This window comes from Equus asinus, chromosome 25 (genome assembly GCF_041296235.1).
Source record: "Equus asinus isolate D_3611 breed Donkey chromosome 25, EquAss-T2T_v2, whole genome shotgun sequence".
NCBI lineage: Eukaryota > Metazoa > Chordata > Mammalia > Perissodactyla > Equidae > Equus > Equus asinus.
Window position 1 is genome coordinate 33,909,796 of NC_091814.1, and position 27,786 is coordinate 33,937,581.

Sequence of the window (27,786 nt, forward strand, 5' to 3'; positions counted from 1 at the left end):
TTTTAAGTACCTAAGCAAAGTGATAGGGAAAGAGATCTAAATGAAAGTGTCTTAGATAAAAAGTAGGGGATGAAGAAATAAAAGCAGGGGCCAGCCCCATGGCTGAGTGGTTACGTTTGCGCTCCCTTCAGCAGCCCAGGGTTTCGCCGGTTCGGATCCTGGGCGAGGACATGGCACTGCTCATCAAGCTACACTGAGGCGGCATCCCACATAGCACGGCCAGAGGCACCCACATCTCGAATCTACAACTATATACTGGGGGGCTTTGGGGACAAGAATAAAAAAAAAAAAGATTGGCAACAGTTGTTAGCTCAGGTGCCAATCTTTAAAAAAAAAAGGAAAAGCAGATGTAGATGTTTTTGAAGTTCAAAAGAAAGCATTTTTTAAAAAGTGATTGTGATTAGGTAATATTACAGTTTTTAGTTACTTATTCAAATACCTAGGCCATTTTCATTTATCCACTTTTTATTGCCTAAACTGTCCTGCCTTGTATTGTTAATTAGCTTGTACTTAGGAATAAAATACTCAACCAAACAGCTCCAGAGGTTAAGGACTGTGTCCTGTATTTACATGTATTCAAAATGATGCCCTATAGAGTGCTCTGTGTATAACAGACATTTAACCTTTTGGAATAATCGAGAAGGAAAGCCAGACATTTTATATAAGATAATGATATTAGCAATTTTAAAGAAGGAAGAAGATTTTTACTATTTGAAAAACTAAACAAAATGTTAGAAAAATCTTATGATAAAATTATTTACTATGTTATCTTCTAGTTTCTGTCACTTAGCCCAGTCTTGGGTACCTAAAATGCTCTCAGTAAACACACACTGATTTAAAGGCTTGTTAATTCAAAATTAGTGAGCTTAACAGAGCACATCATGAACTTCCCCAGAGATGGCACATCAATCATATCTCCACGATGAAATCTGGTTCTGGTTCAAGTTTCTGTTTCAAGGACATTACCTACTACAAACCTGTTCGTACCAGAACCATTTTTCACATCAGTAAAAAAGGAGAAAACCGACTCTTCAAATGGAGCCCCCATCTCACTCCCCACCACCGTCTTCTTCACTGACTCTTTGCTCTGAATTTCTCTCTCCATGCTGGTTTAACTCACTGCTCAACCGAGGCTCTGTCCTGAATTACTGTTTTCTGGGTCAGTTCCTAAATAGGGGCTTCTCCTCCACCCTAGAATGGGACCGGCCACCAGGGAAGTGTTCCAGAAAGGAACATGGCAAAAAGTTTATAATCTTTAAAGCAAAGAAAAGTGTTATGTTTAAAAGTACTCTGTCAGAGACATAACAACTCTAAATTGTCTATCTTATTGTACCAACTACAAGGAAAAAGATGAAAAGAACGACTTCTCAGGCTTAAGTTGTCATTCCTTCTAGTATCAGGTAAGGTACAAATCAGAACTCACAGGAGAGAGAAAGCCAAAAATAAAATTATGTCTTTGAGAATATCCAGAACAAATAATCTTTTGCTTTGTAACACAGAGGTTACATAAATCAACCTCTTTAGATAAGACTATAACATCAGAATAGTATACACTATTAATACAGATCAGCACCAACTAAAATAGATATTTATCTTCACAAGGCATAAAAAACTCCAAAGAAAAATATAAACACATGAAAAAACATTTTTGTTCCTATGAAATTAAGTCTGTTTTTGACTACCGTAATAATAACGCACTACACTTGGGCCTTGATTTAGGCCTTTCCTTCCTTCAGGTTTTTGAAACATTCACAATGAAAGCATTTCCTTTAAACCTGGAATATTTGATTCCACATGGAAATTATAATACCTACCAACACACCAGTAAAAGTAGCAATGGAATGGACACAATTTGCACTTGAAATACCAAAACTCAAAAATCAATCAGCAGTGGTAAGACTGGCTGAGAGGGAGGAAGGAAAGAAGACAGAAAGAAAAGAGGGAGGGAGGAAGCCCTAGGAAAAAAATAATTATTCTTGGTAATTGAGAGGAAAATTCAAATTTGAAATCAACAAACTGTTACTTTTTTTTTTTTTTTTTAAGATTTTATTTTTTCCTTTTTCTCCCCAAAGCCCCCCGGTACATAGTTGTGTATTCTTCGTTGTGGGTCCTTCTAGTTGTGGTATGTGGGACGCTGCCTCAGCGTGGTCTGATGAGCAGTGCCATGTCCGCGCCCAGGATTCGAACCAACGAAACACTGGGCCGCCTGCAGCGGAGCGCGCGAACTTAACCACTCGGCCACGGGGCCAGCCCCAACAAACTATTACTTTTAAGGGTTAAATCATTAGAACTGTTTCTCCCTGCTCTATTTCAATATTTTCAAAAATATATCTAGGCTTTGAAAAAACGATTATTTGACCAAATCCATTTAATTAAAATCAACATGGTCTGGTTTCAGGCACAGTAGGAAAAAATTCTTTGTGGGAGAGACAAATATTAAAAAATATATATTTTCAATTCAAAATAACCAAAGAAAAAAGCTATAGGAAAGATAAATCAGAATAAATACTCAAGGGAAGATGTGGTATAATAAAGAAACATTAGTAACCTGTAAAATCCACAAAACAGTTAACATTTAAGTAACATTAATGTGGTTGTAAAGTTCAATGCAAATACTATGAAAAAATTTATTATGTATAGCATAAAAAATGATGATTGGTAATTAAATTCCAGATTATTTTAAAAGATGTGTGGAGGGAGGGGAATGAAGGGGAGGAAAAAAGAGAATTTAAGCCTGCTAAAATTTGCAACATTTCAACCGCCATACTTTTCATTCTTAAAAGAGATACACAAGTTCTTATATTAATATATATTGAATACAGAGATAGGGAAAGTAAAAATAATGTTTAATTAGCATGTTAAAATCTTTTAATTCACTAGAGAATATAGGAACAAAGAAAATGATCAAAATAACAGGAAAGTAACAGAACAAAGGAAGCAAAAAGAATGCATTATAAACAGCAGAAAAGAAGACAGCAGAAGTAAATAAAAAACCTCAGTTGTATCAATAAATGTAAACAAGTTATATTATACTATTAAAAAAGATTTAGATTAAGTCTAAAGAGATAAATTTAACCATACATACGCTCTTGATAAGAATCAAACCTAAATGACAGAGAAAAGTCAAGCATAAAATTGGCAAAGACCTGATCGATATATGCAAAGAAAAATAAACAAGTGGTAATATTAACAATACATAAAGAATTTGAGGCAAAAAGCTTTAAAAAAGAGAGAGAGGAGTCTCTAATTTTAATAAAAGTTTTATCTGTGGAACAAGTAGCATTAACATTTTTAAGTTAAAATTGTTATATATAAATTGGCATGAGAAGCTAATGAGTTATCAAAATTTCTCAGATCAAAGAGAAAAAACTAATTTAAGATATAGTACACTAGAGTAATATCATTAATAAAGTAGATTCTATATAGCTTTATATTGAATGCTATTATAATATTAATTATAATAATATATAATGCATAACATATATTGTATATTATCTATATATTATAGATAAATATATAAATATAAATAATAGAATAATAGAAATAATAGAAAATATAGAGAATAGAAATAAAAATATAGAACTATATTTCTATATAATTATATAGAATATATTATGTAGAAAATATACCTTCTTTTCAAATCCCATGAACTATTTACAAAAAGTGATCCTATACTGGGCCACAAAGAAACTTTAAAATTAAGAATTAATAACAAAAGGTTAGCAACAACAAAAATTCCACCGACAAATATAAAAAGCTAATCAGTTCAAAAACAGAAAATTCTAGTTATAATATAAGTAACTACTAGGGATATAATGTACAACATGATGATTACAGTTAATAGTGTCTTATGATATATAGGAAAGTAGTTAAGAGAGTAAATCCTAAGAGTTCTCACGATAAGGAAAAAAATTGTTTTCTTTCTTTGCTTTTTCTTTTTATTGTATCTATAGGAGATGATGGATGCTAACTTAACTTACTGTGGTAATCATTTCATAATATATCTAACTCAAACCATCATGCTGTACACCCTAAACCTATACACTGATGTATGTCAATTATATTTCAATAAAACTGGAAAAAAAGAATAAAGAGACAACATTATTTAAATTAATTCCAGGGTCAAAGAGGAAATCAAAATTGCTCTCATGGAAATTTAAGAAAAAACAAACTTTATGATACCACTAAAAACCATAAAATACTTATAGGTACGTCTACAGAATATGTGCAAGATTTGTATAGTGAAAACTAAAAACCGCTGATGAGAAATGAAGGATGAGTTCAATAAATGGAAAGTTATAGCATGCTCTGGATCAGAAAACAAAACTATTAAGATGTCAATTCTCTTCAAATTGATCTAGAGATGCAAATACCAGTCAAAATCCTAGTGGGCTTTTCTGCAGAAATTAACAAGTTCAGGGGCCAGCCCGGTGGCATAGCAGTTAAGTTTGTGCGCTCTGCTTTGGCGGCCTGGGATTCGCTGGTTCGGATTCCAGGCATAGACCTAGCACCGCTTATCAAGCCATGCTATGGCAGGTGCCCCACATATAAAACAGAGGAAGATAGGCACAGATGTTAGCTCAGGGCCAGTCTTCCCAAAAAGAAAGAAAGAAAGGGAAGGAAGGGAAGGAAGGGAGGGAGGGAGGGGAGGGGAGAGAGGGGAGGGGAGGGAAGGAAGGAAGGAAGGAAGAAATAAATTGACAAATTGATTCTAAATTTTATATGGAAAGGCAAAGGAGCTAGAATATCCAAAATAATTTCAAAGAAGAAATCCAAAGGTAGAGGAGTGACACTACCTGATTCCAAGACTTCCTTTAAAGCTACAGTAATCAAGACAGTGTACTACTGACTTAAGCACAGACACATAGACCAAAAGAACAGAATAGAATCCAGCAATAGACCTATATAGATAAGGTCAACTGATTTTCAACAAAGATGCTAAGGTAATCCCATGGAGAAAGGACAGTCTTTTCAACAAATGGTGCTGGAACATCTGGCTATCCAAATGCACCTTGATTCCTACCTTGTACCATTTGCAGCAGTCAACTCAAAATGGATCACAGAGAGCTAAACATAAAACCTAAAACTCTAAAATCTCTAGGAGAAAACATAAGAGAAAATCTTTGTGACCTTGAGTTAGGTAAAGATTTCCTAGAGAAAACACAAAAAACACAACCCAAAAAAGAAAAAAATTGATAAACTGGATTTCATCAAAATAAAAAACTTCTGCTCTTCAAGATACTGTATTAAAGGCATATACTGGCAGGAAATATTTGCAAAATACACATCTGATAAAGAATTCATATTCAGAATATATAAGAACTCAAAAACAAGAAGATAATCTTAAAAAACACGTAAAAGATTAGAATAGGCCCCTCATCAAAGAAGAGATATGGATAACAAGCCTATAAGATACTCAACATCATTAGTCACTAGGGAAACGCAAACTAAAACCATGATGAGATACTACTACAAACCTATTAAAATATGTAAAATTACAAAATCATACAATAAAAAGTGCTTGCAAGTATGCATAACCAGAACTCTCATACATTGCTGGTGGGTATGTAAAATGGTACAGCCATTATGGAAAACAGTTTGGCAGGTTCTTACAAGGTTAAACACACTTACCACACAACCCAGCAATTCCACTCCTAGGTATTTATTTACCCAAGATATGTCCTACAAAGACCTGTACCATAGCAGCTTTATTTATAAGAGCCAAAAAAAGGGAAAATCCAACCGTCCATCAACTTGTGAATGGATAAACAAATGGTGGTGTGTCCATACATTGGGACCGTACTCAGCAACAAAAAGGCGTGAACTACTGCTTCATGCAACATGTATGAATATCAAAAGCATCAGGCTAAGTAAAAGAAGCCGTACCCAAAAGGCTACATACTGTATGATTCCATTTATATCCTGGAAAGGAAAATTACAGGGACAGAAATCAGATCGGTGGCAGTCAGGGGGTGGGAGAAGGACAGACTACAGACAGGCCTAAAGGAACTTTTTGGGGTGATGACAATGTTCTATATCTCAATTGTGGTGGTTGCTACAAAACTATATACATTTGTCAAAACTCACTGAACTGTATACCTAGAAAGGCTTCTGTAAATACATCATATCACAATAAATCTGACTTTAAAAAAATACATTTCAAATTAATAGCAATGAGAACACTAGAGATGATTTATGGAATATGGCCAATCTGCACTAAGACGAAAACTGATAGCCTTAAGTGCTTTCATTATTAAACAAGAAGAATAAAAATAAATGAGCCAAACTCTCGAAAAAGATAAGAAAGACATGTTTCTGGCAAGTCTAGTCCAGAAAAGGGGGATATAAACACAAACGCAATAATAAGAATAAAATGAAATTACAAATACAGAGACACTAAAAATTATAAAGTGTTCTTCATATTGATACTAATGAATCTGAAAAATGAATTAAATGGAAAAATTATCAAAACTGACACAAGAAGAGGTAGAAAACTTTCATAGGGCAATAACAATGTAATTGGAAACATTCTCAAAACACTGTCTCTGGAAAAAGTTCCAGGTTCAGATGGACTTATGGCACTTTTTAAGCTATACCTTCAGGAGATTGAAAATTTCTGTCATAGCTCTTAACTACTCCAGAGTAAAGAAAGAGAAAGCTCACAATTCATTTTATTAAGACAGCATAATCCCAACAACACAGTCTGTTAAAGTATACAAGAAGGAAAACTGGAATAATCTTACCTTTAATATAGGTTTTTAGAACTACTCTTAAAAAAGCATTTTTATGTATATGCCAGACACCACATATTGTGTCACTCAAAATATCTTAACTATCTGGCAATCCTTTATTTCCCCAGTTTATTTGCATTTCTGTTTCTTCAAACCTTTCATTTTGCATCCTCCATTCTCACTCACACCTTATGATGTTTCTTAATTAACTAAAAAAATAAAAACAATCACAAGAGACTTTCTACAAGTTCTTATACTATGTCTACCACCCACCTACATTACTGCCCATATACAGTCTTCCGCTGCATAATGATATTTTGGCCAAGAATGGACAACACATACGATAGTGGTCCCATAAGATTAGTACCATATAGTCTAGAGTGTAGTAGGCTATACCATCTAGGTTTGTGCAAGTATACTCTACAATGTTCACACAACAACAAAATCGCCTGAAGACGCATTTCGCAGAATGTATTCCCCTTGTGAAGCAATGCTTGATTGTACTACTCTGTCTTCCTTCCTGTCCCTATGTGAACTAGATAGAGCGCATCCACTTGTACACTGGATCCCTTCTAGTCTCACTTATTCACGAATTTTGCTCTATCGGGTCATTTCCATCAATATAAAATGTGCTGTACTCCTCCCACGATAGAAAAAAACAAACAGCAAACAAACAATATACTCTAGCAGTACCATCTCAGTTCTCCGCTCCCTTTAGAGCAGAACTCCTTTAAAAACATTGTCTGTATTCACTGTCTCCTATATCTCTCCTGTTTTCTCCAATCACTCTTTTACCCACAATACTCCAATAAAATCACTCTCATTAAGGTCACTGATGACTTCATACTGCTAAATGCAAAGGTGAATTATCAGTATTCATCTTGGAGAATACAGTGCTGCATCTCACACAGTTGATCACAGCCTTCTTCCTATAAAACAATACTATCCTGACTTATCTCCTCTCTCACTGGCTGCTTCTTATCAGGCTCCTTTGCTGGTTCTTTCTCATTTCATCACTCCCTAAATCTCTAATCCATATTCTCCCTCTAGATGACTCATCCAGTCTCATGGCTTTTTTTTGTTTTGTTTTGTTTTGTTTTGTTTTGTTTTTTTGGAGGAAGATTAGCCCTCAGCTAACTACTGCCAGTCCTCCTCTTTTTGCTGAGGAAGCCCGGCTCGGAGCTAACATCCGTGCCCATCTTCCTCTAGTTTATACGTGGGACGCCTACCACAGCATGGCTGCCAAGCAGTGCCATGTCCGCACCCGGGATCCGAACCAGCGAACCCCGGGCCGCCGAGAAGCGGAACGTGCGAACTTAACCACTGCGCCACCGGGCCGGCCCCCCAGTCTCATGGCTTTAAACACCACCCATAAACTGATGACTCTCATATTTCTAACTTCAGCTAGATGTATTCACTAAACTCCAGACTCATATGCCCTTGACATCGCCATTTGGATGTATGACACCATAAACTTTATATACTCAGAACTGAACTCCTGATCTTCTCTTCAAGAAATAAGCCTCCCAGGGTCTTACTCATTCCAAGTCAGTCTGTTGAAGCCAAAAACCTTAGCGTCATCCTTTCTTTCTTTTATACTCTTTATATAGCCTGACAGTAACCCATCAGTTTTGCCTTTAAAATATACCCAGAATATTACCACTTCTCACTGCTACCCCCACAACCCCCTGTTTCAGGTAACCATAGTATTTCCTAACTGGATTATTGATAATCACCTCCTAAATATTCTCCCTTCTCCTTTCCTTGAGCCTCTTCAATCCAGTCTCAACATAGCTAAACCAGAGAGAGACCTTTAGACTTAGGTTATGTCCTCTGCCCCCTAACCCCTATCTCCTGGTAACCACCATTTTACTTTCTGTTTTTGAGTATGGCCTTTTCAGATTCCACGTATAAGTGATACCATACAATATTTGTCTTTCTCTGTCTGACTTGGGGGTAGGGATCGGAGATAGCACAGATGTTGCCTAAGGGTACAAACTTGCAACAAGTAGTAAATAAGTTCCAGCGATCTAACGCACAGTATAGTGAACACAGACAACAACATGGTATTATAATTATCAAACTTGCTAAGAGACTGGAACTTGATTATACTAACCAGCAAAAAGAAATGATAATTACATAACTTGATAGCGGTGCTAATTATTGCTACAATGGCAATCATATTACAATATATCAATATATCAATGTATCAAATTAACATGTTGTACACCTTAAGTTTACACAATGTTATATGTGAAATATATTTCAATTGAAAAAAAAAAGATAATGTCCTCTGCTTGAAATCTTCCAATGGCAATCCATGTCATGCAGAGTAAAAATCAAAAGTCCTTACAAAGGACTCAAGGGTCTAAATGATCTGCTCCTCCATCCAACCATCTGTCTAACAGTATCTCCTACTCATCTCCCCTTATTTAGAGTCACATTGACCTCACACTCATGAATGCTCTCACCTCAGGCTCTTTCTTGCTGGTCTCTGCTGGTAACGCTCCTCCTTCAGAGGCCCATGAGGTTGGTGTTCCCTCCTTTAGGTCCTTGCTCAAATGTCAACTTCTCAGTGAGGGCTCCCCTGACCACCCTATTTAAAATTGCGACCTCCATCTCCCACACTCATTAATCCTCTTTCCTGATCATAGCATTTATCACTATCTGACCTCTCTACCTAACAAAAGCAAATGCAAATCTTCTCTAGAGGAATGCACTTTCATTCGGGGCTTTTTAATTTTATTTTACTTAGGCAACACTGGTTTATAACATTATATAAATTTCAAGTGTACATCACTATATTTTGATTTCTGTGTGGACCATTCTGGGCCTTAAAGAATTCCCACACATACCTTTCCAAGGAAAATGAGTAGCTCAAGGTGAAAAACAGCCAAGTATACAAGGGAAAAGGGTACTACATTAGAGAATCAATAGAAATAGACAGCAGAAACAGATCTGAAAAAATGTCAGTTAGCTGGAGAGATAATTATTGAACTAAAACATATATCAGGAGAAATTATCCAGAACACAGCACAAAGAGATAAAGAGATGGAAAATAAAAAGATAAGTAACATAAGGGATTAATAAAAGGGCTAACATATATTTAACGAGAGATCCAGAAGGAAAGGAGAGAGAGACTGGCAATATCTGAAGGAATTATGGCTGACGATTTTCCAGAACTGTTGAAAGACACCAATCTTATGATTCAAGAAAATCAATAACCTAGATAATTTAAATAGAAGAAATCCACAACCAGACATTACATAGTGAAATGCAGAACACCTAATTAAAGAGAAAAACATATAAGCAGAAAAAAAAAATTCCTTCAAAGAGTACTTCTACTTCTCAGCAGTAATAATGGAAAGGAGTAGACAATAGAATCATATCCTCAATGCCTTGGTATTCTATTCCCCAGACAAAGCATCTTTCAAGATTGAGGGTAAAATGAAGACACTTTCAGGCAAACAAAAATATTGGGAACTTCACCACACAGACAATCACTAAAGGACTTTCCAAAAGCACAAGAAAAAGTATTCCAGAGAGAAAGCTTGAGATGCAAGAAGAGCAAAGACAGTGGAAGGTCCAAATGATCACTGAGTTCATAAAACAATAATAAAACTGAGAGGAAAAGACAGAATTAAGACACATGACAACAATACATAACAGTTTGGAGGGATGTAAATGGAGTTAAAGCGTGTTCTAAGGTCTTTGTAGCAGAATTAACATAAGACATATCTGAAATACAAAGACTGGAAGTAAAAAGATGGCAAACAACCTACCATGTAAATACATCTAGGAGAAAGCTGAACTAGCTATATTAATATTAGACAAAATAGACAGGCAAAAGATCCATTAAAGAGAACGTAATGATATAACATGTTCATGCATTAGGAGACTTAACATTGTAAAGACAATTTCTTACAAATTGATCTTTCTATTAAAGGCAATCCTGATCAAACTATCAATTTTTTTTTTTAAGTGCAACTTGACCAGCTGCTTCCGAACTGTATAGTGAATTACCAAGGAGCAATAAAGTACGGGTATCCAGAACATATAAAGAATGACTACAAATCAACAGAAAAATAAGCAAGAGACTTGAATAGCCATGTCACAAAAGAGGAAATCCAAATGGCTAATAAACATATTAAAAAGATGTTCAACTTCTTGGGTAATCAAGAAATTACAAATTAAAATTACAACTTCTAAACTGGTAAAAATGTACAAGTCTGATAGTTCCACATGTTGACAAGGATGTGGATCAATGGGCATTCTCCTACACTGCCGTTTGGAATGTAAACTGGTTCAATCACTTTGGAAAACAGTTTGACATTATCTGGTAAAGCTGAAGATATACATATTCTATAAGTCAGCAATTTCACTCTGAGGTATACACTCTAAAGAAACTCTTTGCACATGTGCACCAGGAGACAAATAGAAGAATGTTCAAAGCAGCATTGTTTGCAAGAGCCCCATGATGGAAATAACCCATCAATAGCAAATAAACTGTGGTCTATCCACATAATGGAATACTACATAACAATTAAAGGGGAAAATATGCAACCATATGGATGAGCCTCACAAGTATAATATTGAGCAAAAGAAGTGAAAACAAGTAAAACTAAATATTTTTTAGGGAGGCATATATAGATGGTAAAACTATAAAGAATAAAGAAATAATTATCACAGAAGTCAATAGTGGTTTCCTTTGGGTAGGTTTTAAGGTTCTGATCAGGGAGGACTACGTGAGGGAAGGGGGCAGGGCTCTGTGATCTGGCAGTGTTCCATTTCTAGTCAGATGGTGGCTACATGGATTTTCATCTACAATTATTATTCAAACTGTTAAATATACATTTTACATACTTTTCTGTATGTGTGATCTCTCTCACAATAAGAAACAAATGAGAAGAAACAATACAGTGCTCTTACTGGGTTAGGTTCCCTAAAGTGACTGAGCACATTCTCTTCTTGGAAAGACAGTATTGTTTAGAAGAAAAAGCACTAGAGGACAGAGATCTCCTAATTAAGTTCTTAATTAAGTCCTCTTAAAAAGCTCTCTTAAGCATATTAAGTCTCTCTGACCGCTAATTTGCTCATCTACTAAATGCAAATACTAATAACCACCCTTATCTCTTGGGATATTTGTGACTATCAATCATAATATATTGAAACTTTAGAAACTGCAAACAAAAAACAAACACAGCAGCTTACTTGCACTAATCTGAAATTGAAAGGTTTTTGTGACATTGTAGCTATGATGATACCAAGAGAGAATAAACACCATGAAAATAAAGGTTGAATTCTAATTTTCCATTTCACCTTAAATAGCATTTTTTAGAAAATGGTACATCTGTTATCAGTAATGGGTAAACAAATAGGGTTTCATTTTGAGCAAAAAATAAATGTAAAACATTAATTTAACCTCAGAAATGCTATAAAGATGTCACATTAAAAGTCGAGAAATAGATGAGATCTGCTCTTGCATTTACAAAAGAAAACTTAAAAATGGCTTTCCCTCTCTGTGAAAAGGAGAAAGATACTTTGTCAAGTTACCCATCCAGCACCTTCTTCCTAATAAATCATAGCATCAAAATCGTTCTCCCTAAATTGAGTAAAGGAAACAGGAATAAAATAAACAATTTAACTGGGTTTCTCAATTAGCCTTAGTGCTGCTATGGGAAAACTAACAAGATATTGAGAGACAAGTCTAATTCACTAAGACAAAAATTTAAACCATAGAAGTTTTATGTACTTTGCCACTTATATAATAATTTCTGCCACAAATATCAACAATGCTCTTAGAAATTTTTCATTTTCAAACACTTAGATGACAAAGATGATATAAAAATATAAAGCAAAACAATTTACTCTACTACAATGTTGTATTATTTTTCTATATAAAATATTAATGTTCAAAGTTCTACATACCTGAATGTTTTCCCTATTCCAAGTATGTGGTGTTTTATTGGCAAGTAATTTCAGATCTTGAATAGCAAGTCTCTTTACTGCTTTTCTGGGGTCATTCTTCAAATACTGCAATAGAAGCTGAATCTATAAAGGAAATGTCACTCCATGAACAACACTGTCACTGAAATTATCATTAGTGATGCAGTGTGGTTTAGCGAAACTTTCAGATTTGAGACAGGGCTCGTTTCAAATTGCAGCCCTGTCATTTATCAGCTATGTGCCCATGTTTGGATCTCTTTCTCCTCATGTATAAAAACATACTATCACCTAACTTGTAAGGTTCCAGCACAGGGCCTGGCCTTTAACATTCAATCCCTTCTTGCCTTTACTGCTAACTCCATGCTCTGCTATGTACCCCTAACCCCACCTCATTTCTCTCAAAGGCTCCTAAGAATTAGTACTATGAATATAGAGAAGGAAAAAACAAGCAAAGGGAAATTAAACTGATCTTTATCAGAGAAAGAGACTTTAGTATTATCAAAATTCATGCCTTACTTATTTTTTAGCACATAATACGCAAGTTTACTGAAGAAAAGGCAGTTTAAAGAAAATTGAAATTACCTGCTTAGGTGTATCAACCAAAGATGAAGCTGCAAGTAGAGTAAAAGTGTGCAAAGAAACAATCACCATTTTGGTGGAAGGATAGGACGTGACTAGCTGTTGCAAAAGCTGACGAGCACTGGACGCCAGGATCGCATCATGGTGCATGTGCTGTAGGATGGGGATCAACTTCAGCTTCAAGTCTACTGGTGTGGCTAAACCTAGATACAAAAGTAATTCTTAGAGACCTCTCATCATCACCCTTTATAGTATTCCAGATTTAAAAGGTATGATTCAATTAGCAAAATGACCATTTAAAAACAAATAGTATGCTAATAGTATGTTCATAATATTAAAGATAACTACAGTAAAGCTAATCAATAAGTTCAATAGTTTTTTTCCAGAAGTATTTATCATAACATTAATTTTTCAGTAATTATAAAATTACATGCTGATAGCAGAAAATGCCTTAAAAAGGCACAAGAGAAAGTAAAGTCATATTTGCTGCCTATGTCTTCTCATAGCATACCAAAAAGAAATACATATACACAGATGCTCATACATTCAATGGCTACAACTTGATTCTATTTGCAATTTTAATTATTCCCTTCAACATTAAGTCAAGATCAGGACGTGAACAGACTGTGTGTGGAGTGCTTCCGAAGCTCTCTGAACTTTGGTATAGCAATGCCTTTCTTTACTGCATACACAGCAGGAATCCCCGTGAGGATTAACTCCAATGCATCTTTTCCTGTCAACATCAGAACTAAATAGACCAAAAAACTCTTTTCTTCCACAGCATGGCTTTGTGGTGATAGAGTACAAAAAACTGTCAATCATAATGTACAGCATATATGCCAAAAGCTAATTTATACTCTGCAGATCACTGGTTTTCCCATTGTGAAATAACTGTTAGTGTGAATATATGACAGCATTTCAACTTCCAGCGGTGGCTTACATCAACAAACTCCCTTGCTAGTTGGCCTCTATTTGGGTTTGGTCAAAGCACAGAGCCTCAGGAGATGAAGAGGGAGAAAAATGAGGTCAGAGCATCTACTCCCTGGTTTTCTCTCTGCAGTGTCATATGATGCTTACGTTATTATCATTTTGACGCTTAAGGTACCAAATACATTTGGACACTGCAGACCATTCTGTCTTTGAAACTCTCTCTCTCAGTGGCTTCTGTCTTTTCATACTCTTCTTGGTTTTTGTCCTTTCTCTGACTGCTCCTTCTCATTCTTTGTAGTCTCCTCTTTTATCCATACTTCAATTTCTGGTATTCCTTGGGGTTAGTAATAAACGCTCTTCTCACCCAATGTACTTTCCCTGAGTGAGCTGATGTAATCCCATGGCTTCCATTATCAGCTATATGCTAAAAGACTGCTTCCCACTCCTCCCCCGTGCCCTCTGAACTTCAGATTTATATATCCCATTACCTCCTGGTTATCTCCACTGGGAGGTCTCAGAAGCATTTCATACTTAATAGAGCCCAAAGAGAACTTCTCATCATCACCACGAAATTGTTTCTCCAAAACTTTTCCCATTTTAGTCTATGAGAACTCCATCATTACAACTCCTCAGACCTTGGAGTCTTTCTTGATTCCCTTATTTCCTCACATTCTAAATTCAAACTTATTAGCAAATCTTGTTAGTTTTATCTTCAAAATATAACCCAAATGTGACTATGTCTTTCCAATTCCATTGCTACCACACTGGTCCATTTCCATGACCATCTCTTGACTGGATAATTACAAAAGTCTCCTAAATTTTCTCCCTACTTAGGCCTTCCCTCACGGCAGACTCCTGTCTCACATACCCCCCAACCCCCTTCTCTGCAAGTCTATTCTCAATCAACCCAGTAGTCAGAAGGATTCTTTGTGTTTACAGACATTTTTATTGAAGGTTTAGGGAGATTCAGAGATTCTAACTTTGGAGAAACACAAGCTTAAAATTAAATGTAAGGATATTTTATTCCTAAAACTCCCCTGCCTCTTCTGTTTCTTGGGCTCCAATCTTCCTCCACCTTGCCCCCACTCCCATTCCTGTGCTTTTCTCTCCATCTCTTTCAACTTCCTAATTCCTGTTCTTTTGCTTTAATTTTCTTATAGCTAAAACTTAAGTAACAATAATGGACCTTAACTGTGTATATTAATGGATTTCTATATATGAATATACCCATATAACCATCACCTCGATATACAGAATGCTCCAGCACCCTAGGAGGTTCTCCTATTCTATGAAGATTAACCTCAATGCATCACCTGTAGGATACGTTCACCTGTATAGCTAATATTACCTATTTAGGAGGATCACCTGTATAGCTGACATCAACTCCTACTATGTGCCCTCTGTTCAGATTTAGCTGGTGGAGAGCCCCAGCAGGAGATGGGAAGAAGAATGAGATCAAAGTATTTATTCCCTGGTTTCCTCTCTGCAGGGTCACATCAGGTCACATCACACTGAAGGTCAGTTTTCCAAAGTGGCCCTCCTGACATGACTCCAGGTTTCTAGTACCACTCTTCCCCTGCCTACTAAAAGGGTGCAGGACTACATTATCTCTTAGAGTTTACCCTGCCCACACTTTTGTAAATGTTTTCTTCATTAAATCCTCCTTGGATTATCTTAATTCAAGTGTGACATCTGTTTTCCACTGAGATCTTATCTGATACAGCAGGCATTCAGTAAAAACCTGCTCAATGAATGAGTGATGCTTCCTTCTAATGAGAGCTTTCTGCAGGAGAGCCCTTTCCTAGTGGTGGGGAAAAAAGACAAAGGAATAAAAGGGAACAGGACAAAGCTCAACCCCTATATCTTGGTCTTCAACTGAGTGATTTTATTGTGGCTCCACTTCCTTTTCTGTAAAACAGACATAACAGGATTACCTCTCCAGGCCTGCCAAGTTGCACAGTTCAAAGACATGCCATTTGGAAAAATACAAAGAAAGTAGTGGTCTCCAGAGTTGTGCAATGCAGTAGCCCCAGAACTCCCTTTTATGAATATTATGAGGGTAAATGGGGTTAATAATGTAAAGCATAGTATGGAAGACGAGATTTGGAAAACCAGGGCCTTGAAGGCTACAGTAAGAAATTTGGCTATGATTTTATTTGCAAGTAGAAGACAACGGAGGGACAACAGAATACTGGAGAGAGAGCTACAGACCAGAATGTTCTTCCCCTAAACATCTGCCTTTCTAACTCAAATATCACTTCATTAGAAGCCTTGCTTGATCAACATACATAAAAAGAAGAGTCTCCCCTTCCACCCTGCCATCTAATCCAGGGACTGACTATGCTCTTACCTCGCTTTTCCTCCACAGCACCTGATAGGTCATATTTTTATTCGTCTGTTGCCACTCCCCTTCTTCAGCCACCAGAATGCAGGTTACACGAGGGCAAGGACTTTGTTTTGTTCTCTACTGTATCCTAAGCACCTAGAACACTTCCGGCATTTGCAAGATGCTTAATAATGAATGAATAAATGAATGAATGGCAACCAGCACATAATAAGTACTTAATAAATGTTAGCAGCTATTATTAATATAAATCCCATTAGGTAACTTCATAATACTAAATGAAGCATACATACCTTGAATCATTTCACTGATTTTGTTACAGATTCCTACAGCAAAATCCCTTTGGAAAGAGAGAACAGCAAAAACTTTAAAACAGAAAAATTAAATTTGCTTAAGTTTTCTAAGGACTTGAAACAGAACACAATCAGCACAGGAGAAACACAATACTCCAAATTGTAACTAATATTCCAGCAGCTAGGTGCCAAGGGTGGGGTAAGAAATGCAATTGCCCAAATTCCCACCAGCGATGGGCTTACACCAACACTGTTCTCATGTGGTATTCAAGGAAAGGTGCTCTGGTTTACGAGTGCTGTTGCCACTGGCATCACTGAGTGACATTGTCTGAAAGATTCAAGGTCACCATCTCAATCTACATTGGTTTAGGATATATTTTTAATTAACAGTTGGTTAAATAATCAAGAAAACATATTGTGAATATTCTGAATTTTAGAAAAACAGAGCAAGTATGAAGTAGCAGAAATGCAGCAGGAAATAAGAGTAAAATCTTACTAAAAGCCAAACTACTTAAAGTCAGCCATGTTTTTTTATATTATATATGTGTAAAGTATTTTCCAATGTGCTGCACTTGCTTCTGTTGCAACAGAAATACCACTGAATGTTGCAAAAGTTAATAATAACATGAATATTTGTGAAAAATATTATACAATATGTAAGGAAAGATAATACAGATAATATGATCAAACTTGGCTCATTTAGCCACAATAAATGATACATAAGACATGAAATACTTCCCCTCTGCAGTTCAATGGATGTCTACATAAAACATTTCCTGCCATTAAGATATCATTTGCCATTTTCAATTTCATTCTCTCACAAGTGGAGTTTTCCACAGGCTACATGATAAATGATCTCTTGACAGCTAATGGAACGTGTGATTGTGTATTCTTGTGTTTTCTAGAATTTTCTAAGACAGTAGGTTTACTGTATAAATGTTTTCTGAGATTAACTCAGTTTGTTCTCATTTCTTCTCCTGTGCTCTTACTATCTTTGACTGTATCTATTATAACCTTTGTAACCTCATTACCATTCAATACATCAACGTTTTGAAATCTGGCAGTTTTCCTTGTGCTTATGCAGAAACACATCAGGAAGCATACTCTGTTGTGCTTTGCAATAAAATTTTGAAAGATTTTTCTAAAATTTTATCTAAAATTGTTTCTATTTTAGTATTTAACAATACTTTATTCCAAAATAAAATAAAGTTTATTTGCAAAGTATTTTTCTTATACTTAAGAACGAATCATTGGTTTGAAAAAGAGATTAGAAGATTCATTTTCTCAACCCACAGCTGTACTGTGTAGGTCTAAAGATGCTGAAAAAGATGAAATTGACATAGCACAGAGTTTTCTAACTCAAGGAAGGGAGGAGTCTATTCTAAAAAAATGGCAAAATTGTAAATAAGAAAAACAAAAAAATATGGCTAAAGCTATCCCTCCACTTTACAGATGTTAATAATTTAGCTTATTGTGCCTTATAAAACAAAACATTTCAAAAAGTATTATACTACCAGTTTAGCTGCAGTTTCATTTTGAGACTAATAAATTAGAATTAAAAAAAAGAGACTATTTTGAAGGTAGATGTGATGTGCTCTTTAAAAGCAAAAAACTGTTTACTACAGCTTTTAAAACTAGAAATAATAAGAGGATAAGCTATCGTAATGCACTGGCCGGAGGAGAGTCCATAACAGTTGAGACCTGTGCAGCTGACAATGATGAATACCTGTTGAATGAAAAGTCAGTAAAAGAAATCAAGGCACTGCCGCTTTTCAACATTAGAGTAACTCATCAAATAAAAGATTTAGCTGCCAAGATGAAGACTGAGTTATAGGTCACCTGCAGAATTTTATTTCTGCCTTACAAATGGACAAATCTACAGACAAGGCTGCATGTGCTCTTTTGCCTGTAATTGTCTGGTATCAGCACCACCTAACCAGAGAACATCATCTTTTACGTGACGTCTAGGCAACAAAAACTATTTGCACTGAAATTTTCAAAGTGAGTAACATTTTTTAATCTCTTGGTTTGTCCTGGAACAACGGTGTTGATATCTTCATCTCTGGTGCCAAACGGTGAGTAACACTGCTGGCACCTTAGCAAGAACTGTACCAGCAGTCACTGTATTCTTCACCACTGCACACTCACATTAAAAAAGAAAGCAAGCCAGTTGTACTTACAAATGTCCCTGATAAAACAGCGAAAATTACTAATGATATTAAATTTCAACCCTTGAGTAATTGTCTTTTTAACATTTTCTGACAAAATGGAAAGCACACATTAAGTACAGAGTGGTTGTCTCCAGGGAAAGCACCATGCAATCATCTGAATTATCAGACGACCTAGTGATTTTTTCATGAAACTCCATGGTTATTCAGATGCGGCTATCTGGCAGACATTTTCTCCAAAGATGAATAAAGTAAGCTTGTAACTTTAAGAAAAATAACTGGGAAAATTTTCTGCCAATCTGAGCTTCTAAGCAAAAATTAGAATTTCAAAAAACTTTACCTGTCACCATGAGCTTGACAGCTTAACGTTTAAAGACTTTCTTGATGAGATCAGTGGTGATAGTAACAAATGTGATTCTTTGATATTATACAATGAAATGGGTCAACACTTGGAAGACCTGCGTAACAGTGAACCAGTATTTTCCAAAAGACTAATGCCTAAGTTATAAAACCACACACGGATAAGAGATTCCAATGGATTTCAATGCAACATAGTACAAGTTCATTGATATGGTTTTAGAGTCCACACTGCAATTAACTATTTAGAAACCATTTGCCTAGTTACGGCATAGCATCAAAGAAAAATATTCATAATTACCTAATAAGCCTTTAAAAATACTCCTCCCTTTTCCAATTATATAGCTATGAGAGGTTGGTTTTTCTTCATTAACCAAATAACATATTGCAACAGAAATGCTGAATGCAGAAACAGATGTGAGACTCTAGCCAGACATTTAAGAGATTTGCAAAAATGTAAAACAATGCCTCTCTTCTCACCAAGTTGTTTTGGAAAATAATTACTTTCATAAAGATATTTTTATGTTAATGTATTAGGAATTTGTTATTTTAAAAATGAATTAATAAATATTTTTAAAATTAAGCCATCTTAATTTCTAATATACTAAATGTCAATAGCTATAATCCACATAAACAAAAAAGGCTCTTTGAGGTCCTCAATAATGCTTGAAGAGTATAAAGGGATTCTGATACCAAATAGTTTGAAAACTACTACTCTAAGATATCAGCTTCACCTTCAAGAGGAAAAAGTAAGTTTCAAACGTCTTTCAAGTATAAGGCAAGAGGTATACGAGGTACATATAGATGACTTGTTCACTTTTCAGGGCACTCTTGTACTTGTTATTCTTTCTGCTTGGAATAATCTTCCTCTAGACTGCTGCCTCTTCTTCATCATTGTTTCAGCTTAAATGTCACCACTTCAGGGAGGCCTTCCCTGATCACCCTATCTAAAGCAGTTCACTTAGGTCATTAACACAAGGACAAAACTGCGTTATTTTTTTAATCACAAAATTGTTTCATTTTTTCGTAACATTAACAAGCATCTGAAACTGTTTTGTTTACGTAACAACAGGGCCTTAATCTTTTCCACCTCTATTCCTGGTGCTTAGAACAGTGTCCGGACATGATGGATATTCAATAAGTATTTCTTCATTAACTATATAACAACTTTTATAACAAGTCAAAATTTTAAAATGTTACAGGCCTTTAGGGCCAATAAACTGAAAATCAGAAGTCTGAAGTTTTCTCTTTTTTTTTAAATCTAATAATATTTTTAAAAATTCTGAATGTCAACATTAAGAATGTATGTTAAGAATATATAGTATCATATGGTGAGACCAAACAGAATAACCTGATTTTCTAGCTACTCCCCCCACCAAAAACAAAAATCAAATCTGACAACACTGGGCATTCATTTTTGCACGGTCACAATTGGCTGGTGCTAAGGGGCAGACACTCTTTTTAGACGGCCAGTTCACCACAGTCACCACTAGAGGACACCTCTCTCACTGACAATGCTTCCCTGGTCCCTGAAGGCACCTGAGTTTGCAACTCCTGCTTTGTGACCCAGAGACTAGCTCTTTAAAAATATAAATTTTAACCTTTTTTAGAACAAGTTAGATGTGGTTATGGTAGTAGATGGGGAAAAGGGATTAAATAAATTCTCAAGCTCTTATTTGGCCAGTTATCTCTAATTTGCTTAAGATCTAAAATTGATAAATAGAGATAGTAAGACAAAAATCCATCAGTATTGGTTGAGATATCTGATCCCAAGCCAGCTCATCATTGCTGCAGAAAGAGGTAAATGCTAATTTCAAAAAAGATATATTTCGTTAATTTCACACTGATACATTTAGATAGCTCCTTCAGGCTTTCCTATTACATTAACTTGGTATTTTTAAATATCTCAAATTATCATATTGAAGCCTGGTATGTTAAAAACCGCTTCAACATAAACTGTTAATTCAAATGTTTATTGGTCATGAATTTTATAAATGAAGAATCATGAGATTTCTATGTTACTTTGTCTTAATCTTTTACAAGACAGATGAGAAATTCCATAACTGATAAAATTAGATTCTGATAACGAGAAAAACTCAACCAAAAATGATTCTCATAAATAGAATCTAATCACCAAAATATAAATTTATCATCTAAATCTAGAAAACTATTTTTGTAGCTACTGGAAGTACATATTTAATCTGACAGATTATAAAGTACTGATACCTGGACATTGGTAATCAGATGATAAACATTCACTAGGTTTAGCTCCTATCCAATAAAAGTAATTTTTAAAAAGTTCTTTCAATACCAATGATTCTCAATAAGAAAAAAATGCCAATTTTTAAAAGCACAAATAGCAATTGTATTTATTCAGATATTTATCTTAATTACTGCCACATCTACTAATTTTGAGCAGTAAGTTAAAGATTATATGCTTTTTATTCTCTACTCTCCTTTTCCAACGAGTAATCCTGGAATTCTGAAAGTCTGTTAAGAGCAGCTGAAGAGATGAATATGCATTTAATTAAAATACGAAGAAAGACAGGTGATGATTAACTATTTCAAGTTTTATCCAAATTTAGCAGAGGTTCTTAATGGAAATGCTACTTTTTATTAAAAAAATAACATTTATTATTCATCTGATTATAATACCAAAACAGGCTCCTGGCAGGATATACGGAAATTTATAAAAAAGAAAACAAAAATAAGATGATATCTTACCACCCAGACACAATATTTTGAAATGTATCCTTCTAGTCTTTTTTCTATTCCATAAATACAAATATTTGGTTTTTTATTTTATTTATTTATTTTTTTGAGGAAGATTAGCCCTGAGCTAGCATCTGTCGCCAATCCTTCTTTTTGCTGAGGAAGACTGGCCCTCAGCTAACATCTGTACCCATCTTCCTCTACTTTATATGTGGGACGCCTGCCACAGCATGGCTTGACAAGTGGTGCATAGGTCCACACCCAGGATCCAAACTGGTGAACCCCGGGCCACCGAAGTAGAACGTGCAAACTTAACTGCTGTGCCACTGGGCTGGCCCCAAAATACTTTTTTTTTTAAATCTGTAATTCATATAAGATATTATGTAACCTATTTCCAAACATATTTCTAAAATATATCTGATAAAAACTGATATAGTATTTCATTGTATGATCATATTTATCTAAGCACATTGATTGGAATTTAGGTTGCTACTAATTTTTTTATTATAACATTACAACTAGCATTTTTACAAATAAATATCAGTACACATTGCTAATTCCTTAGGATAAATTCTGGGAAGTGGATTTTCTAGGTCAAAGGGATGCACATATTTACAAAATACGTATTACCGAAAGGTCCTCCAGAAAGTAACACTACTTTTGATATCAGTCAATAAAGGGGATACTATACATTTTTAGAGACAGTAAGCAAGCAAGTCAAACACAGTAATAAAACCATATCAACATTTCATCCATAAGAAAAATTACTGTTCTGTAAGATAATAGTGTAGGATATGACACTCCAAATAGGTTAAAATTGGTTTGAACTCAAGTTACTGTCTTTGTCAAACTGTGCAAGGCTCTAATGCCAAAAAGCTAAACTTGAGAAGACAACAAGCAAGCAGCAATTTAGTATTAGGGCTGTATATGTTTCGGGAAGGCTCTTCAGTGTACACAGCTTCTGCCCTCAGCGAAGGCTTCCTCAACCATTCTAATCTACACTGATTCCGTCCTTTGGGAAACTCCTATTTCATTTACAGTTGATGCCAACATTTGTACTTAACTTTACTGTTTTACCTACTTAGTTTTGTTTCCCCAATATGATATAAACTCTCTTAGAAAACACATCTTGCCATTTACATTTTTCTGTATTACTTAGTGTTTATATATATATTGATGAATTATTCCTTCAAAATCTCTTCTTCGGAAGCCAATTTATTCAAAGGTCTATGCTTACTTTGACTGTGCAGAAAAGTTTGCAGCAGCAAAAACAGCAGCTTCAACTTCTACATTATCATGTGAATCCAGGCTCTGACGAATACTATGATGAGCATTCTTCCTCTCGGGAATTATTGATGCCAGACTTCCCAACATCCTACAGAAATAGAGAAACCCAAGAAAATGGAAATATAATAAGCTCAAGATCAAGAAAGGAAGAAGCAAAAGCAAAGCTAGATTACCAAAACTAAAGTTTGTAGGTAATTCCGTAATTCTCAGGCCAATACAGCATCAACTTGAGAAATCAAGCAGTGACTCAAATTCTAAACACTTTTCCATATTTTAATATGTCAGAAAAACTACGAAGGCTTTATCCAACACGAGCAAAACTTTAAAAAATCACCTTGAAGCGCATCCCAGGTACCAAACAGAGACCAGAAATGAAACTTTTAAATGATTAAAGCACGAAAATATCAATTTTCCAATGTTGTATAAAGAAATCCATTTTAGTAAAGCATTAAGAGTACATTTTGCTATCAAGCAGATTCACAAAGCAAAAAAAGCAAGACTTTTCAGTCTTTTTTCCCACATCACTAAATATTGGTACCATGATTTTCAAATCTCTCCTCAACATCAAGAGAACAGGGGTAGAGGACGTCCCCTGGAGCTCGTATCAGAATCTGCAAGAGTGAGGAAGGTAGAGTTTAGTCTACTTTATAATAAAATTATAAATTTGGAAAAGGAAAAAGATCTGTTGTTTGTAATAGAAACTGCAGAAAGTAAGGCTTGAAAAATCTTTTCAGCAGAAAGGTATGCATTTTAGAAGGCTGCAAAACACTGCAATAAACAAGAGAGTTCCATCGATGACAACCTTCCTCAAAGTAACCTTCCAACTTGATATGTCTTCACCTAATTATCTTATGGAGATAATCAACTGGACCTAAGTATTAGCGCTCTTATAAATAAGATACTAAAATGGGCTAAATAACGTCATTTATACTCAGTTTGAAAAGAAAGTTTTGAAATTACTTAGATGAGTTATTTTTCAAAAAAAAACAAATGGCTTTTTTTTTATTTATACAAGAAAAAGACCAGGCTAATACCGATATATCTTGATTAATAGTTTGTTATTATGCAATACAAAAGGGCAAAAAAGCATAATCCCATTGGTCACTACTTTGTCAAAACATTTCTGGTAATATTATAAATAATATGTAGCACTACATTTCAAATATCATGGATATCTTCTGGTTTCTTCTTCCATTTGTTGTTCTATTTAATTTATTTTTTTATTGCAGTAAGACTGGCTTATAACATTACATAGTTTTCAGAAGTACATCATAATGTATTCCAAATTCTGTGTAGATTACATCATTTGTTGTTTTAATTTATAAGTCTAAAGTAATGGGTAAACAGTAAAATATCATTAGAATATTTTCTCTTCCCTATTCTCTCTCCTCTTTAAGTTATTCTGACTCTAAAACTGCTTAGTATTTGAAAGGCATCACCTGTTGCTTTTCTTCACGTGTTTAATACATTCTTCTAGAAAGCAAGTTCCTTGAGGTCAGAGTTCCCATTTTAATCTACCTTCTTTAAAACATACTACACCAAACTTTCTATTCAATGAGTACTTAATTCAGTGAATACTTAAAATGTTGATGAAAGACATACTTAATGTTGATCTATCATTTATCAGCCCCATCTTTTCTTTGTAGACTTTGTTTTCCTCCTTAACAGACTCCTTTTTCTTAGTACTAGTATAATACTTCTCAATGAAAAAGCACATTCCTATAAAACATTAAGATCCTTTCTGTACCATATCTTTTTCTTTATAAAAAACAGTATTGTAGTCAAATATTTCACCATGGAAGGAATGAAAATACAATCACTTGTATGCTCAATACTTTTTCAAAGATGCATTTTAATAGTTGGGTTCTTTACATTTCTATGGTGATTTTAAAACCATTTTTGGGCACATTTTTGCATTTTACCATAGAGGAAATAAGTGAATCTGTTAAGGCAGGTATTAGTTTTCTCGTTTAACATCAAGGAAAGTGATTTATTACATGTCAGCTCATTAGAATGTGATTTGGGACTGGGAACAATTCTACCTCTGCACACGAGCTGAACCTCTCTTTAATTGACTAGGCCACTCCTTCCCAAACAGGGTTTCAAAAAGCTAACATAACTTTTTAAATTACAAAAGTAATTACTGATTTTTCCCCTTTTAAAGCAGAACATTTTGAAGACCTCATAGTACAAACTGAAAGCAGCTGTACAGAGGTCAGTGGCTACAACATTAATAAGCAGCGACTTGGTTTTACACTGTCAGCATCTGGGGTGGTTTTGACAGTTACACAGTTTGAAACTGTTTTTATTCTGAGGCATATATTATTTAATTTATACTTACAGACAGAAAACATAAGAAACAATGATATTGAAATATAAGTTAATGAAGAGCATAAAAATGGCAGTAATTCTGTTCATGGCTTTCAGCCCCTGAAAGAAGTTTTTTTCTATTTTTAAATATGATTTGTAAAACATCTATCTGACAAAGGATCAGTTATCCAGAATACAGAAAGAACTCTTACAACTCTATAATAAAAGGACAAATAATGTAATAAAATCTAAACAATCTAATAAAAGAAAATGGGCAAAAGATTAGAACAGATACTTCCCAAAAGAAGATGTAAGAATGGTCAAAAGGCACAGGAAAAAGTGCTCAACATCATTACCCTCAGAGAAATGAAAATCAAAACCACACACACCCATTAGAATGGCTAAAATTTAAAAGACTGACAACACTAAAGGTTGCCAAAGGTGTGATGCAACCAGAACTCTCGTACATTGTTGATGGGAATATAAAATGGTTAAAACCACTTTGGAAAAAGGTCTGTCAGTTTCTTATAAAACTAAATATACACCTACCCTATGATTCAGCAATTTCTTTCTGAAGTATATATTTGCCAAGAAGGAAAGCATGTTCACAAGAAGTCTTGTACAAAAATGTTCATAGCAGTTTTACTTATAATAGCTCCAAATTAGAAACAGTCTAGGTGTTCATCAATAAAAGAACAGATAAATAAACTGTTATAGTTACACAACGGAAAACTACTCATCAATAAAAAAGACCGAATTACTGACATACAACAGGGATTAATCTCAAAAACACTGAGTGAAAGAAGCCTTACACAAAAGGATACCCACTGTGTGATTCCACTTCTATGGAGCTGGAAAATAGACAAAAACTTATCTATGATGGGAAAAATTAGGAAAAATGGTGGTCTCTCAAGACATGGATGAGGGAACCCACTAGGAAGGGGCATAAGGGAACTTTCTGGAGTGATGGTAATTTCTATATCTTGATAGGAGCTGGGGGTTACTGGAGGCATTTGTCAATACTCAGCAAATGTACATACAAGATTTGTGCATTTCATTGTAAGTAAATTTGAAATTAAAAAACCCTGTAGACAACCCTGTAAACAACTGAACTCTACTTAATGATATACATGCTAAAGTATTTAGGGGGAAGTGTACTATCTTCAATTTACGATGAAATGTATTAAAAAAAATAAGATAGACTGATGAATGGATAGAGGGATGGAAGATATGTGATAAACCAAATTTAATAAAAGATCAATAGTAGAATCTAATGGGGGACATTCAAGTGTTCACTGTAAAACTCTTTCATCTTTGCTCTACTGTTAAAATTTTGTCACAATGTTGGAATAATGTTTTGAAATGTTGGGAAAAAAATTTTAACCTATATTTTAATATATTCAGCCCCAAACCAAACATGTCATTTAAAAATTTTTTAAGACAAATCATGCTGTTTCTTACATAATTAATTTAAAGTAGTAAATGATACAGTGTTTATCACTTGTTTACTGGCAAAATTAAAGTTTAATTTACACTTTTTAAAAGATTGTATTTTAAATACTTTATAATGTATACTACATTTAGATACATTTACATGTATCTAAATAATACATTTAGATAATACACTAAATTAAAAAATACTTTTTACTTTAAGTCATTTTCTTACTTATGCAAAAATTATGAAATCATGAAAAAAATTTCCAAGGCTATTCAAAAACGTTATATTCTAGTTAAAGGGGCTCCATACTCTCATATTGTGTTGATACTGTCTAGAATATTAGTTTTGAGTTGTTACAAATATACCTTTTGTTTTGGCCTTTGATATTTACTTTACAAATTTGTAAACTTCATAAAACTATTTGATCACCTCTTATTCCCATATCTTCCAGCTTTATTTTTTCTCTTCCTAATTGAGTACCTACACCAAGAATGTTTTCAAAACAGATCCCTATTTGGCAAACTATCTAAAGCCTCCTGTATCTGAGAATCTTTTTATTGTACTATGTTTTAAATGGCAATCGGACTCTATAAAATTTTCAGCTCAAATTTCTTTTCCTTTAATACTTTTTGCATCAAGTGCTATTATTGAAAAATACAATTTCAATCTGATTTTTTTTTTCCTTTAAAGT

General features: G+C 34.6%; 1 protein-coding gene across 1 annotated transcript in view; it reads right to left on the bottom strand.

The window, feature by feature from the left end:
• Window positions 1-27,786, bottom strand: part of INTS7 (integrator complex subunit 7) — a 91,859-nt gene that overhangs the window by 50,043 nt on the left and 14,030 nt on the right. Inside the window, exons 4-7 of the mRNA XM_014834876.3 lie at window positions 23,298-23,435; window positions 16,824-16,870; window positions 13,260-13,459; window positions 12,660-12,782 (exon numbers count right to left, since the gene is read on the bottom strand). Coding sequence (XP_014690362.1) covers window positions 12,660-12,782; window positions 13,260-13,459; window positions 16,824-16,870; window positions 23,298-23,435 — 508 coding nt within the window. The remainder of the gene's footprint in view (window positions 1-12,659; window positions 12,783-13,259; window positions 13,460-16,823; window positions 16,871-23,297; window positions 23,436-27,786) is intronic.